General features: G+C 40.6%; 1 protein-coding gene across 4 annotated transcripts in view; it reads left to right on the top strand.

The window, feature by feature from the left end:
• Positions 1-15,071, top strand: part of me3.L (malic enzyme 3, NADP(+)-dependent, mitochondrial L homeolog) — a 127,354-nt gene extending 112,283 nt beyond the window's left edge. For all 4 annotated transcript variants that reach the window (XM_041581067.1, NM_001095050.1, XM_041581066.1 and 1 more), the window contains 7 exon segments: positions 816-913; positions 2,072-2,185; positions 8,223-8,328; positions 9,326-9,468; positions 9,893-10,066; positions 11,272-11,370; positions 13,337-15,071. In XM_041581067.1, coding sequence (XP_041437001.1) covers positions 816-913; positions 2,072-2,185; positions 8,223-8,328; positions 9,326-9,468; positions 9,893-10,066; positions 11,272-11,370; positions 13,337-13,498 — 896 coding nt within the window. In that variant the 3' untranslated portion in view covers positions 13,499-15,071.
• Positions 15,072-15,842: the final 771 nt, after the last annotated feature.

The following is a 15,842-nucleotide window of genomic DNA, read 5'->3' as shown; positions in this document are numbered from 1 at the left end:
ATTGTTCTTTTGTTTGGCTGCTGGGGGGGAAGGGAGGGGGGTGATATCACTCCAATTTGCAGTACAGCAGTAAAGAGTGATTGAAGTTTATCAGAGCACAAGTCACATGACTTGGGGCAGCTGGGAAATTGACAATATGTCTAGCCCCATGTCAGATTTCAAAATAAAATACAAAAAAATCTGTTTTCTCTTTTGAGAAATGGATTTCAGTGCAGAATTCTGCTGGATTAGCACTATTAACTGATTCATTTTGAAAAAAAATTTTTTCCCATGACTGTATCCCTTTAAGGAATGGAGATACAAATTATGAAAAGATCCGTTATCCGGAAAACCCCAGGTCCTGAGCATTCTGTATAACAGGTCCCACACCTGTAAATTATTTAAATCTTTGTTGCCATTTTGTGGACACTGTTATTAAGGCAAAGCTTTGTATCATCCCAAAATCTTGTTTAAGCACCAGAATAGGGGACCTGATGTCTGTGTTTATGCACTTGCTGCACAGTTATAGACAGTGAGGAGGGAAGAGGAATGAGAGGAGTGCAGTGATATTTTTGAAATGCAGAAATGAAAGTGAAAATAATTGCATGCCCCGCCTCTATGCCTGAGGCATAGAGTGGGGCAGGCAATATATAATTGACAGCTGAGAGACAGCTGAGATTTTTTAAATACATTTATAACAGTTATGGGTGTCTAAAATAAAAAAAAGAATTTCCATTTCATGTTTAATTTGAAAATGACTTTTATTATAAAGCTTTTTATGTCTGAGTGACAGGTCCCCTTTAACTCGTTCCTGGATATAACACTCTCTTTTACAGGGACGGCCTCGGTGGCAGTTGCGGGTATACTGGCAGCACTTCGCATCACAAATAATAAGCTTTCTGATCATAAATTTGTGTTCCAAGGAGCTGGGGAGGTAAGAGATGCTTTGTGTCTTCATGTGATCTCTCCTGTGGTTTTGCTGTTGGAGAAACCTTTAGCAATGGATTCTTTGCTTTCCCAAAGTCGTTATCATTATGAGTCAAATCCAATAATCCAGTTGGGATGAAACTTCGCTGGGAAAGAGAATGTAGACTTCCCTGAGATTCTCGAAGGGGAACTATTGTAAAAATTATTACTTAAAGGAAAACTATACCCCTCAAACAATGTAGGTCTCTATAAAAGGATATTGGATAAAACAGCTCATATTTAAAACCCTGATTCATGTAAATAAACCATTTTCATAATAATATAATGTTCTAGTAGTATGTGCCATTGGGTAATCATGAATAGATAACTGCCATTTTAAAAAATAAGGGCCGCCCCCTGGGATCGTACGATTCACTGTGCACACAAACATACCAACAAACCATACATGTTAGGTCACATGAACCAATTAACAGACAGAGTTGTGACTTTTGCTTCCACACTTCTTCCTGTTACAGTTAGAGCTGCAGTATTTCTGGTCAGGTGATCTCTTCCTGTTACAGTTAGAGCTGCAGTATTTCTGGTCAGGTGATCTCTTCCTGTTACAGTTAGAGCTGCAGTATTTCTGGTCAGGTGATCTCTGAGGCAGCACACAGACCATCACGGAATGGTGGTTCAAGGCAAGAGATGTAAAAGAGCAGTTTTTACTTAAATATATAGACCAGTTTGGTAAGATTCTTTAATATGTCACTTAATATGATATAAACTATCTGTTGCTTAAGTGTTCATTTTGGGTGTATAGTTTTCCTTTAATATAAGCTTCATCGTACTAAAAAAAATAATTTTCCAGTTATAGTCAATTAAAAATTCTGGCCTGTTTGTGAAGTATGACTCTATGTGCTTTCCTGCTTATGTGCTGCTCTCTTTCCAGTGGTCAGACATGAGTCTAAGCCTGCCCTTTGCATGACTCTGGTAAATGAGCAGCCGCAATCCTGACGTATTTGGGAGCTACTCCTCAAACCTCCCTGGTCAAGAGGGTTGAGGAGTTGTCCCATTCCCTAGTAGGCCATTTGTAAATGGATTCAGTTGAACTGGTCTGTGAGTCTGGGCTTTACACATCAATCCCAATTTCAAATATTTCAAATATTTTACGCTTTCTCCGCTTTAGGCTGCTATGGGGATTGCAACACTTATTACAATGGCTATGGAAAAAGAAGGAACCTCCAGGGAAGACGCTATAAAGAAGATCTGGATGGTTGATTCAAAGGGACTGATAGTAAAGGTAAGTACAGGGTGGGAAGCTGCATGTCCTATAAATACTGGGGTACCCTAATAAAATGTCCACAGTTTGTTCCTATTCTAGTACAGGTACAGGACCTGTTATCCAGAATGCTTGGGACCTGGGTTTCCTGGATAATGGATCTTTCCGTAATTTGGATCTTTATACCTTAAGTCTACTAGAAAATCATGTAAATATTAAATAAACCCAATAGGCTGGTTTTGCTCCCAATAAGGATTAATTATAACTTAGTTGGGATCAAGTACAAGATACTGTTTTATTATTACAGAGAAAAAGGAAATCATTTTTAAAAATTCAGATTATTTGGATAAAATGTAGTCTATAGGACATGGCCTTTCCTTAATTTGGAGCTTTCTGGATAACGGGTTTCCGGATAAGGGATCCCATACCTAATCCATTGCAGCCAATTACCATTAACTGATTGGTGTTTGAAAGCAAACATAAGATTGGTCACTTTGAGTAGCTGTCCGTGGGCAAATCATGGTACGTTTCATTACATTACCCCAAATAAAGTGGGGTGCAGAGATCCGCAGAGGGAATTTGCTTTGGAATGCCAGTCAGAGAGGGGGGGCAATTGGGCAGATAATGTCCTTGGTAAAACTACAATCAACAGATTGCTAAATTTTATAATAATTTTTTTAGATTTAGATTTTCTTTACTATTTAAGTCAGGAACGTACAGCTTGTCACCCAGTTGTTCAATTACATTTCTCAGAGAGTCCCTGGCTGAACTGGGCCATAGGTGTATATAAATAAACTAGGGCCTGGTACACGTTGGTGTCTGATCTATTAATGGGTGGTTCACCCCTTAACTTTCAGTATGTTATCTAATGCCTAATTATGAGCAACTTTTCAATTGGGCTCCATGTGAGCCGAAACGCGTTGATGCACCATGCACGAATAAAGACATATTAATATAAAAGCTTGATGGCGACTGCTGTGAGTGCATACGTGGATTGCTGTGAATGACTTTGGTTAGCACCCGGCAAATAATTATGTGCTTGGTGAGTGCTGATTAATCCTATATATATATATATATTTGATATATGTAATTCGATCCTTGATAAAGGCCCAAATACGGGCCGATACGTTGGATGCACAAGTATGAATAAATACTGATTTTTTTGCACTAAACATAGGTCTTTGATAAATTATATATATATATAAGAAGTTCGATACCAGCACTCACCTCTCCTTCATAGCACAGGCCGGGTGCTTACAAAAAAAACAGTACAAAATATGAAGGATGAAAGTACTCACAGCAGAAATGATAATTGTGGCAAAATCAATGCTTTACTGCATTATAACAAAGTTAGACATCGAAACGTTTCGGTCCACCTGGAACCGTCATCAGGATATATATATATATATATATATACATATATATATGACTCAAAATACAGTGTTTATGAATTATTCCTATGCCGAGTGTTGCCATGGACATTGTACAACACACTGCTTCTCAAATCTGCGTGTCAGTTGGATCCACATTTGTCCCTGTCCCTTGAACCACTTGAAGATGTTAATAGCTTTTATGATGTTCCAGTTTTTTTCAGAGGGTTTGCTCGAAAACTTGAATAATTTGAGCGATTAGAGTTTTTTCCCGCGGAAACCTCGATTAACTCAAGTTTTCCGTTTGTAAATCCAAAACTCGCTGATTCAGGTTTTTTCCATTCAAGTTTTTTCTTAAAGGGCGTCTAAAGGCAAAAATATATAATCCTATTTTTACTTTCTTTAATGAAAAAGAAACCTATCTCTAATATACTTCAATTAAAAAATGTGTACCTTTTTTATAAGAAACCTGACTGTATGCAGTGAAATTCTCCCTTCATTTACTGCTGTGGATAGGAATTATCAGACGGTCCCTAACTGCTGAGCAGGGAAACAATCATACTTATGAACAGCAGGGGGAGCCCCCGCCTTACTTCCCAGCCATGCAGAACTCAAGCAGCTTTGTTTATGCCGATCCCTAAGCAGTCCAGACCACACTGAGCATGTGCACAGTCTTAGTCTTGCAAAGATGTTTAACAAAGTTACAAAATGGTGACCCCCTGTGGCCAACTTTGAAAGCATAAATCATTTGTTTGATTAGGCTTGTGGTGCAGTAAGTTCATGTTTATATTTAGTATACAAAATACAGCATTTCTAACCTTATTCTATTTTAGACTTTACATGCCCTTTAAGCAGTCAGAAGCATCATTCATTCTTTATTACGTAAAGACACAGACATTTAGGGGCAAATTCACTAAAGGACGAAGCGCCTAACGCTAGCGTTAATTCGCTAGCATATCGCATTTTCATTAATTCGCCGATTCACTAACGGACACTGGCGTACATTCGCTAGTGTTACTTCGCACCCTTACGCCTGGCGAATTTGCGTAACGGACGTAACTACGCAAATTCACTGACGCGTGCATTTTTCTGAACGCTACCTTTTACGCCAGACTTCCTTCGCCACCTCAGACCAGGTGAAGTGCAATAGAGTAGATAGGGATTGCTTCAAAAAAAGTTAAAACATTTTCTAAGTCCCAAAAAACGCTGGGTGATAGGCTGAAAAAGATCGAACATTTTTGTGGGGCTCCCCTCCTTCCCCCCTACATTTCCTAACTCGTGGCACCTTAACTATACAGTGGGCACATGTGTAGGGCAAAATAACAATTTTTTTTGCTGTTTTCAAGGTTTCCCAGGCTTGTGTAGTGCTGCTACATATATTATTATATACATACTCCATTGTAACTTCAATTTGGCGCCGTATGCAAATTAAGCATCGCTAGTGTAACTTCACTTTGCTTGGTAAATTAATGCTAGCGCAACTTCGCAACCTTACGCTTCCCCTGTGCGCAACTTCGGGTTTTAGTGAATTTGTGTAGCGCTGGTGAAAATACGCCTGGCTGTCGCAACTACGAATCTTAGTGAATTTGCCCCTTAGACTTTCAGAACACAGATTATACAGTGCAGCTACTCTCTGCATAATGACAGCTGCTTATATTAGTATTATTTAGCCTATAGAGCAATCCCAGGCACTTTTCTTCTTACCCCCTAACCCACTGAGCTGCTTCATGTGCGGCACATGAAATATAAAGGGCACATTTATTATGGAATGAAAATGAAATGCCGCACAACACAAGGAGGCAACCAGATGTGAGTGGAATATTTTGTCATTTGACAACCTCTCTAACCATTCTGGTCACGGCCCCTAAATCATAACAGCTCAGTGTTGTTGGTTTAATATGGACATTAAATCATTGTTGGAGAGTCAGGGGCCCATTTGCTAGTACTTTCCAATATCTCACTTACTTTTTCTCCTGTCAGTCCTTACTCTTTTCTCTACTCTTATTATCTTCTTTTTTGTTTCTTTTTCCATTTAGTCCCTTATTTTCACCATCTTCTTCATTTTCTTTTGCCATAGATTTATCTGTGTTTTCTTCTTCTTCCTCCTTCTTCCTTCTTCTTCTTTTTTTTCCTCTCCATTTGTTTCCTCCTCATCTATAATTTTTCTTTATGCCCATTTTCTTTTTTCAACCCTCTTTAAAGGGGTGGTTCACCTTTACGTTAACTTTTAGTTTTTTATAGAATGGCTAATTCTAAGCAACTTTTCTATTGATCTTCATTATTTTTTTTTTTATAGTTTTTGAATTATTTGCCGCCTTCTTCTGACTCTTTCCAGCTTTCAAATGGGAGTCACTGACCCCATCTAAAAACAAATGCTCTGTAAGGCTACAAATGTATTGTTATTGCTACTTTTTATTACTCATCTTTCTATTCAGGCCTCTCCTATTCATATTCCTGTCTCTTATTCAAATCAATGCATGGTTATTAGGGTAATTACCCTAGCAACCACGTAGCTGAAATTGCAAACTAGAGAGCTGCTGAATAAAAAGCTAAATAACTCAAAAACAACAAATAATAAAAAATGAAAACCAATTGCAAATTATCTCAGAAGATCACTCTCTTCATTATAGATCCATTTAAAGGTGAACCATCACTTTAATCTCAGTAACAACCCTTTCCCCACCCTGTTCCATTAGTATATACCTTCTGGGGCACTGCAGTGGGTAAGGGCTTTAATAGCTTTTGTTTCTCTCTCAAGGAGCATCATTCGGTAAACTGTGGCCAACTGCATTGTCAGAGGTAACCCGTTAGCCAAAGACTAGAGCTAACCTCTATATTAGATCAATCAGTCCAACATTACTAATACTGTATATGAGGATGTCTCCACCGATTAACAATAGCAGTGATAGTTTTGTCTCTAATCCAAGGCAGGTCTTCCTGACTCACCCGTAGGAATGTCAGACCTGTTGTACAGTAATAAAGAATTATTTCAACCACTTTGCAGCTTTTCTTGGTGAAGCCGAGGAGTTACCAAACCGTAGACCCAGGGCAGACCAGCCAAGTGGGTTAGATATAAGCTTGACATCTGCTCTGGGTTGTGTCTCAGATATTCTTGGAGCTATAGTCTATATTCTGCTCTAATGTATTGTATGTATTGCAATACTCATTCATTTGTAGGCACAATTATCCTCTTTAAAGGGGAACAATCTCATTTATTCATCTGACACTGTAGGACTGGTTTTTAAAAGTCAGGCATATAACCAAGTTTAGCAAATAAATTCATATTGTTTTGGTTAAGGGAGGAACAGAGTGGAAGGCTGATTTCTGTCTGTCTTGCCTGTTTCTCAGTAGAGTAGGTTACAAGTTGCATTGCAGGAATAGTAACTAGGTGGCTCTCCAGCTGTTTCATCTGGAAATCTGAGCATATGCCTCTGAAACTCTGTTAAACAATACCGGAATAGACTTAAGATGGCCATACATACATACATACATACATACATACATACATACAGTACATACATACATACATACATACATACATACATACATACATACATACAGAGATCTGCTTGTTTGACAAGGTCGCCAAATGAGTGAAACTCTCCCCGATATGCTCACCTTAAGACGGACGATATTGGGCTGATCCAGTAGTGAACCCTAGGGCTAACGATCGGATCACAATGAGGAGAATACGGGTGCTTGGAGCGACGAATCGATGCATTCTTTGTTCTGACGGAATTTTTAAACCCGCCCGATCCAGATCTCCCAGACTTTCGGACAGATATCGATCAGGGAAGCACTTCTGAGGGCCCCATACACTGCCCAACAAGCTGCCGACTTAAGGTGCCATAGATGCACCGATAAAAAAATGCAATTATTATCCAGCAGAAAATGAGCTTCCCCTGTAATATAAGCTGATGCTACAAGGCTGATTATTAAATTCTGATGCTAATTGCACTGGTTTCTGTGCTGCCATGTAGTAATTATCTGTATTAATTACTAATCAGCCTTATATTGTGACATTTCTATTCTATGTGTACTGTATATTGTGAGTGGGTCCCTAAGCTCAGTAAGTGACAGCAGCACAGAGCATGTGCAGTGAATCAGCAGAAAAGAAGATGGGGAGCTACTGGGGCATCTTTGGAGACACAGATCTTTACTGCTAAAGGGCTGTGGTTGCCTTGGGCTGGTACAGAAGCACAAAACATCATGGACAACATTTCTAGCTACTTCTTAAGTTAGGCTTTAGTTCTCCTTTAAACGGTTTAGTTGCATGTCTCCACACTCTCTTCAGCTCATTAATATCCTTCTCAAGGACTAGAATCCAAAATTGCAGGTGAGGCCTTACCAGGGACCCTCAAGTTAATGCCCTTTTTTATGCAAGACAGGACCTCATTTGCTTTAGTAGCCACTGAATGACACTGCCTAGAGCTACACAGCGTGTTATCCACAAAACCCCCCAATACACTGCCAAATCAATGGTTTTGCACAATTTTGAATCATCAGCAAATATAGAGGGAGTGTTTTCAATTCCCACCTCAAGGCCATTAATAAAGTTTAAAAGCAAAGGGCCAAGGACAGACCTCTGTGTTACTCCACTAACAACACTCTTTCCTCTCTTTCCTCAAGCCCCACAACATATACAGTTTGCCACATGCCTAACTCTTGGACTCTCTATTCTTTTAAAGGGAAGGGGCAATCTCAACCATGAAAAAGAAGTGTTTGCCCAAGATCACCCTCAAGTAAAAACCTTGGAGGAAGCTGTGCAGATCCTGAAGCCAACTGCTATCATAGGTAAGTGCAGGTAGCCCGTATGTAGTCACATGCAGTAAAGAAACTCTTCCTCTATCAGATCTATTACGAAGCAGACTGAGAAATGAGTTAGTGGTCTTCAGCTTGGCTACCCCTAATGTGAATAAATTCAATTCCACAGACATTACATACAGCCTTAATAGTAGCCTTACATATACAGGTAGTCCTTAGTATCAACATAACTCACCAAATGAAGGGAGAGGCCCGGGTGCACCGCCCTGAGCCGTCAGCAAAGGGAGTGATTCAAAACCGGAAAAATGTAGAGCAGACACTCGAATGAGCAAAGTATTAAAGTAAAATATGTCTGTATTATGTCATTATTACAGCCTTACGCGTTTCGTGTTCACAACACTTAGTCATAGGCCTTCGTAGTAAAAGTTTTGCATGTTGCCTTCAGACACAATTCTAAAATAAAATTGCATCTGTTGAGATCCTTCTACTTTTCAACTTCATAGAGCTAAATGGGGACGAGATTGAGGTGTGGCCAAAGCTCCAGCATGACGCCAACTTTCACAGCTTGATTGATTGGTTTGCATTGACTCATTAGATGTTCATCGGAGTATATTGTGCCTTGAACCCCTATGTTAGGCAGACAATTCATAGCTAGTTAGATGTGGGCCTAAACAATCTTTGGGTTCTTTACTTGGATTCAGTCCTTGTTAGGGATGCACCAAATCCACTATTTTGGATTCGGCCGAACCCCCGAATCCTTTGCGAAAGATTTGCCCGAATGCCAAATCCTAATTTGCATATGCAAATTAGGGCTGGGAAGTGGAAAACATTTTTTACTTCCTTGTTTTGTGAACAAAAAGTCACGCGATTTCCCCCCCTAATTTGCATATGCAGAGTTCGATTCTGTTATCCCGAATCATGGCTGAATCCCGACCCGAATCCTGGATTCGGTGTCTCCCTAGTCCTTGTTTCATGCTGCCTACTAGAAAAACACATTCAGCACCACAGACCTTAATCTTTATTTCAGGTGTAGCTGCAATCAGCGGAGCCTTTACAGAAAAGATCATAAAGGACATGGCCGCTTTCAATGAACGACCAATAATATTCGCTCTTAGCAACCCAACGAGTAAGGCCGAATGTACAGCAGAGCAGTGTTACCAGCTGACTGAGGTGATTCCTTTGTTCCTTTTGTCTTGTATTCCTTTGGTTCTTGTAGGAGAGAAACACTGGGGTCTCTCACCTTTACCAGATGTAAAAATCAGTATTGTGACTTTATCTAGTAGTAGTAAATAGTCTGAAGCAACTGATGAGTAACCTAGAAACCGTTTTACCCTCATCCAAGGGTCTTCTTCAGTTCAGCAGCAGTAGGGAATTCCCCAGCATTTTAAACACATGTAAAGGTGTTGTACCCGGATTTGAAACTCTTAAGGGTCATATTATGACCATTGTAATAATTCTATTGACCTTATTTAGGTTATTAGGTATTGCTGAAAACATTGAGGTGTAAAATTTCTCATCCAACCACAGTTGCTATAAAACCCATTGGCTTTGTTGGTTTCTGAAAGCAGTTGTTCTCCTATCCATCTTTCTCCAGGGTCGGGGAATATTCGCGAGTGGAAGCCCTTTCTCTAAGGTGACTCTTGCAAACGGCCAAACATTTTACCCTGGGCAGGGTAACAACGCCTACGTATTCCCTGGTGTGGCGCTGGGCGTCATTGCATGCGGAGTCCGTCACATCTCAGAGGATTTGTTCCTCACAACAGCTGAGGTATGTCGCCATTACTGTATATATAAATATAGCTAGAAGGTAGAAGCCATCGGATTGGCTGGAAAACGAAATACTAGTGTATGTCACTGCATGAATAACCAGGGGTCATTTACATAACAGAGCCAGAATGCAAAGTGCAAAAATTAACATTTTTTGCACTTTGAACTCTTTTTCGGAGGCACAGAGACCAGTAGTTGCCCCAATGAATATAAATCTGTATTTGCCATTGCTGTATTCATAAGGGAAGGGAAGTGCAGGCTGAATGAGCACTATGGGGAGTGTCCTTGCACTACTTGTTTCTACAGTGGCCCATAGAGGTGTGACTTGCCAGTGGCCTGAATGTGAAGGCCCCACACAACACCAACAATTGGCAAGAGGAGTATGCGATAGAATTATTATTATTAATTATGTCTGTATAACCCCAACATATTCAGCAGCGTTGTACAATAAAATAGTAGTAGGCACAGTTGGGCAAAAATGGTGACAGCGGTGCAAAATGGCCGCACAGTAAAACTTTATATCAGTGCCGTCCAATCTGCAGCCGTTTTTGGTCAAGTCTAACAGCCAAAGATGATCTACTATCCCTAGTAGCGATGCACCGAATCCAATATTTTTAGGATTCGGCTGAATCCCAAATCCTTTGTGAAAAACGTGGCTCAATCCGAACCCTAATTTGCATATGTTTATTGGGTCAGTACGATGGAAAGAGAAATGTATGCGGCTAAAAAGGTTTTTGGCTTCTTTGTTTGGATTCGATCAGGCACTTGGATTTGGCCAATTCCTATTGAAAAAGGCCGATTCCTGGTTTCGGTGCTTCCCTAATCTCTAGGTTTGAAAATCCTTTTTAGCAAATACAAGAATTTCCTTTCCCTGCTTGTCCCTATGATTTAATGTCGGAGCCTCTACAGGGGCCCATGGATACTCTGCCTGTTTACGCTGCACTCTGTTACTCTTGTGTTCCAATGTCACTAGAAACAATTTGACAACACTCCATTCACCCGTTGAATTAAAAGAAGTAAATGTTTATTTCCAACATATTAAAAGCATCCGTTCCCTGACGCGTTTCGTATCCACTGATACGTAGTCATAGGTCACCAATCGGTAGATACGAAACGCGTCAGCTACAATGTGCCCAATAAAGTAAGATTTGTTCACGTTCCATTACATTTTTCAAATTGAAATGCTCTTTTTTGTATCCTTTCTAGATGATCGCAGAGATGGTTACAGCTGAAAATTTAGCAGAAGGAAGGCTTTATCCTCCCCTGAGTTCCATCAGAGACGTGTCCTTCAAAATTGCTGTCAAAGTGAGTAGCTGTGCCGACCCCAACCCCATGAACTATATGGACCATGTGTCTCGTTGTGTCATGTGTCTCGTTGTGTCATGTGTCTCATTGTGTCATGTGTCTCATTGTGTCATGTGTCTCATTGTGTCATGTGTCTCATTGTGTCATGTGTCATGTGTCTCGTTGTGTCATGTGTCTCGTTGTGTCATGTGTCTCGTTGTCATGTGTCTCGTTGTCATGTGTCTCATTGTGTCATGTGTCTCATTGTGTCATGTGTCTCGTGTCATGTGTCTCATTGTGTCATGTGTCTCGTTGTGTCATGTGTCTCGTTGTCATGTGTCTCATTGTGTCATGTGTCTCATTGTGTCATGTGTCTCATTGTGTCATGTGTCTCATTGTGTCATGTGTCTCATTGTGTCATGTGTCTCATTGTGTCATGTGTCTCATTGTGTCATGTGTCTCGTTGTGTCATGTGTCTCGTTGTGTCATGTGTCTCGTTGTGTCATGTGTCTCGTTGTGTCATGTGTCTCATTGTGTCATGTGTCTCATTGTGTCATGTGTCTCATTGTGTCATGTGTCTCATTGTGTCATGTGTCTCGTTGTGTCATGTGTTTCATTGAATGTGAAAAACGTTGGGGAGGCACATAAGTAGCGCACATGTATTACAAGTCAACAGCCCACAACAAACAAAAGCAGAACATGTAATGTATTTACACAAAATACTCAATTTAAAGCAGTGGCGTAACTACCGGGGGAGCAGGGGGTGCGATTGGGCCAGGGCCCCCCGGCAGCTCACGCACCACAATTCCCGGGCCGTTTCCGGGGGTACAGAGGGGGGCGGGGGGCCCGGCATCGCGTCCCGCGCCAGGGCCCGTCCCCCTCTAGTTACGTCACTGATTTAAAGAACTTCTTAGAACGTTGTCTTTGGGGGTACAGAGAGATCCCTTCATCTTCAGACTACTTAAATTACAGTTCTGGGTAAATCCATCGTTCACGTATACCATCCCATCCCCCTCCCATGAAGTCACATGCCTACTCTGCCCATTTGTGGGTTTATTAGAGGGTGTCAGGCTGAGTGAGGGTTAAAATGAGGACTTTGGGAATACCGGTAAGTTGGAAACGTGTTGGAAAGGGTGGGGTGTGGGAAGGAAATTTTCTAACATGTCCATTATTAATATTGTGAATAAAGTACCCCCTCTTGTAAAATATAAGGATATTATAAGTTACCGAGGAGTTTCATAACCATATAAAAACACGAGGCCGAAGGCCGAGTGTTTTTATACAGGACATGGAACTCGGAGTCACGTGACTGAAATGACATCAAAATTCACCGTTTATAAGGATATCATTTACAAGATATTCATGGCTTTTGTGTATTATAAGGATATAATACACAAAAGCTATGAATATCTTGTAAATGATATCCTTATAAACGGTGAATTTTGATGTCATCAGTTATAAACGGTGAGTTCTGATCTCATTTCAGTCATGTGACTCATTGAAACTTGTGTATTATAATAAATAAAGTACCCCCAGTTGTAAAATATGAGGATATTAGAAGTCACCTGGGAGTTCCATGACCTGTATAAAAACGTGTGCACTTGTTGCCTCCGTAATTTATAATCTCCTTATATTTTACAGGTTATTGATGGCTCCTGTATAGGACAGTATTATGATAACATTATAAACCATATTCTTAGCAAGAGATTCCATTTATAAACAACAGCAAGCCAACATTTCTCCATCAGTCGGACCATTGCTTGGCCTTTAGCATTCTATTTGTTATACAGAAAGCTTCCAAATAAATGTGTAACTGTAATATATTTATGGTTTAATGTTGTAATCCCGGTGACACCGTGTCCATAGCACGGGCATAACATTGTTTTATGGGTTTATTCTCCTTCTGTATCCACCGGCTTTTACTCTAAGCAACAAATACCAATGGGAAAGCAACATGGCCGCACTATAACCATTTCTTTCTGTTTAGATTGTAGATTACGCCTACAAAAACAACATGGCTTCCTGGTACCCCGAGCCGGCGGATAAGGAGTCTTTTGTCCGCTCCCTCATTTACAGCCCCGATTACGACTCATTCACCATCGACAGTTACCACTGGCCCACTAAGGCGATGGAAATCCAAGACGTATAATTCTATGCAAACTTTTCTTTTCTATTCTTTCTCTTCATTCTGAGGACACACTATTAAGATAATGTCCAACAAAGACGTTTCTCCGCCGCTGTATTTCTGCTGATGGAAAAAATCGAAACTGCTCGTGTGGCTTCCCACTGCCATTAATGGTGGTTCTGCCCCAACTTGCTCTACAACATGATAAAGCACCACTGGGGTCAGGTGATCTCCATTAACTTGAATGGTCGGCGGTTTTTTTCTGTTGGTGGAAATACACTGGTGGGGAAACTGCCTTGTGCGACATTAAAGTCAACACTCCGAGAGCTTCAGACGCATACTAATGAATGCAGATCCACACGTGATGACTCTTAGGGGGCTATTTATTAACGTCTGAATGCCAAAAACTTTGAATTTTTCATGATTTATTATACCCCAAGAATGGGAAAAGTCTGAATCCGAAATTACGGCATCTCAGACCTGACGAGGTTGTATCTAAGTCAAAGGGAGAAGTCCCAAATATATCCTGATCTGTGCTGGTTTTCGTGCCAAAATCCGAAGATTTCATGGTTTTCAGTTAAAAACCTGAATTTTTGGGCGAAAATTCAGAAAAAATTCACACGATTAGAATTTTCGGACGATTTTCACAATTTTTTCATGTTTTTTTTCTAGGGACGCTCCGAATCCACTATTTGGGAATTGCCTGAATCCCCGAATACTTTGTTAAAGATTCGCCTGAATACTGAACCCAATCCTAATTTGCATATGCAAATTAGAGGCAGGAAAGGAAAAATAATGCTTTACTTCCTTGTTTTGAGGCGAAAAGTCACGTGATGTACCTTCCCACGCCTAATTTACATATGCAAATTCGGATTCAGTTTCGCCCACACACAAGGATTCAGCCAAATCCAAATCATGAAAAAGGCCGAATCCCGGACCGAATCTTGGATTCAGTGCATCCCTATTTTTTTTTCCCCGAACTGGAATTTTTGGGGAAAATAACGGGAAATAACCCGTGCGATTTGGTCAGAGTATATTTCAGAAAATAATGGGATAAATTTGGAGTAAAGGGTTTTTTTTAATCAGAACCAGCAAGTGGACATTAATATATTTTTCCATGGATCATATGGATATTGTTGTGCAGCTGCTAATCAGTCGTTCTAAATGAAGTTTATTTTTCCCTTAATATAAACCTAAAATAAATGCCTCCTGTATCCAACAGAAGCCGAGAAGCCGTCCTGTAGCGTTTTTTTAAAAGCTGTTTGATTATGTTCCCCAGTAAATTAGATGATATTAATATTCCCCCCCAGCGCAACCTACAAGTCCTGCCCTTTTCCTTGAAAAGTCTCCCCTTTTGGGGCGTATCAATGTGGATGATGGGGGGGGACTTGTGTCCTGTATCTGCACTGAGCTGTTTTATGTCTCTTCTCTTAATCATGACTCCTCCATCTTCTACTGTATCTCTCCCACTTTTAACTTTTGTTCTCTACGTATTAAATTGCTGTCGAGATTGTAAAGAAAAAAAAATGTGCAAGTGATTTTATGGAAAGATGTTTTTTATTTTCTCCCTTTGAGTTATAAATCTCCTTGTGTCTCACTGGCTTGTGTATCTCTTGATTTCTGCTGAAAGGGCTTATTTATCAAGTGCATTGACGCTATTTACACCTGCTCATTAGCAAAAAGTTCATTGGATTCATTAGTGCAAGTCACTTAAGGTGGAGTCCTGTGCGGAACCGATTTGTTAAACCCGACCTGCATACTTACCCGATTGGAACCGCTGGGTCGGGTATAGACGCGGGTCGGCGGTTCTCGGTTTGGTCGCGGTCTTCTCAATAGCGAGTTTTACTCCTTTTTTTCTGATCACGCCTACTTCCAGGGGCGATCCTGGCCCCTCCAGTGCCTGAGGCAGCAGCAGTTGCTGCCGCCCCCCCCTTGCGCTTACATTTTTGCGCCAGAGGGGGTCCATGAGGGCGGCAGAGAGGGTCAATATGCTAGTGAAGAGAGTCTAACTGCGCTAGAGGAGCCGAATTTCCGGTTTGAAAACCAGAAATTCGGCTCTTAAAGCATCAACAAATTCAGTCTACACATGAGATCCGTTATGATGATTTTAGTCCCGGTTTCGTTCTGGTGCCTCCGCAGTAACAAAGTGAGAAGGATCCGATCAGTTTTTCAAGGGCATTTGACAAAGGTTTATTTTCATTTTTGACAAAGCACATTCAAAGCTGCTAAATGGGGCTTTCCCCCCATTATAATGAAACACATCCAGTTTGTTTCACGGGGTAATTCTACAAGCTGGACAGGGTGAGAGGTAGAAAGGTTGCACTTTTTCAAGATTTTTCTCATTGAGGATTATTAAAGCAGTATGTAA

This window comes from Xenopus laevis, chromosome 2L (genome assembly GCF_017654675.1).
Source record: "Xenopus laevis strain J_2021 chromosome 2L, Xenopus_laevis_v10.1, whole genome shotgun sequence".
Taxonomy (NCBI): domain Eukaryota; kingdom Metazoa; phylum Chordata; class Amphibia; order Anura; family Pipidae; genus Xenopus; species Xenopus laevis.
This window is presented reverse-complemented; position numbering and strand designations above follow the sequence as displayed.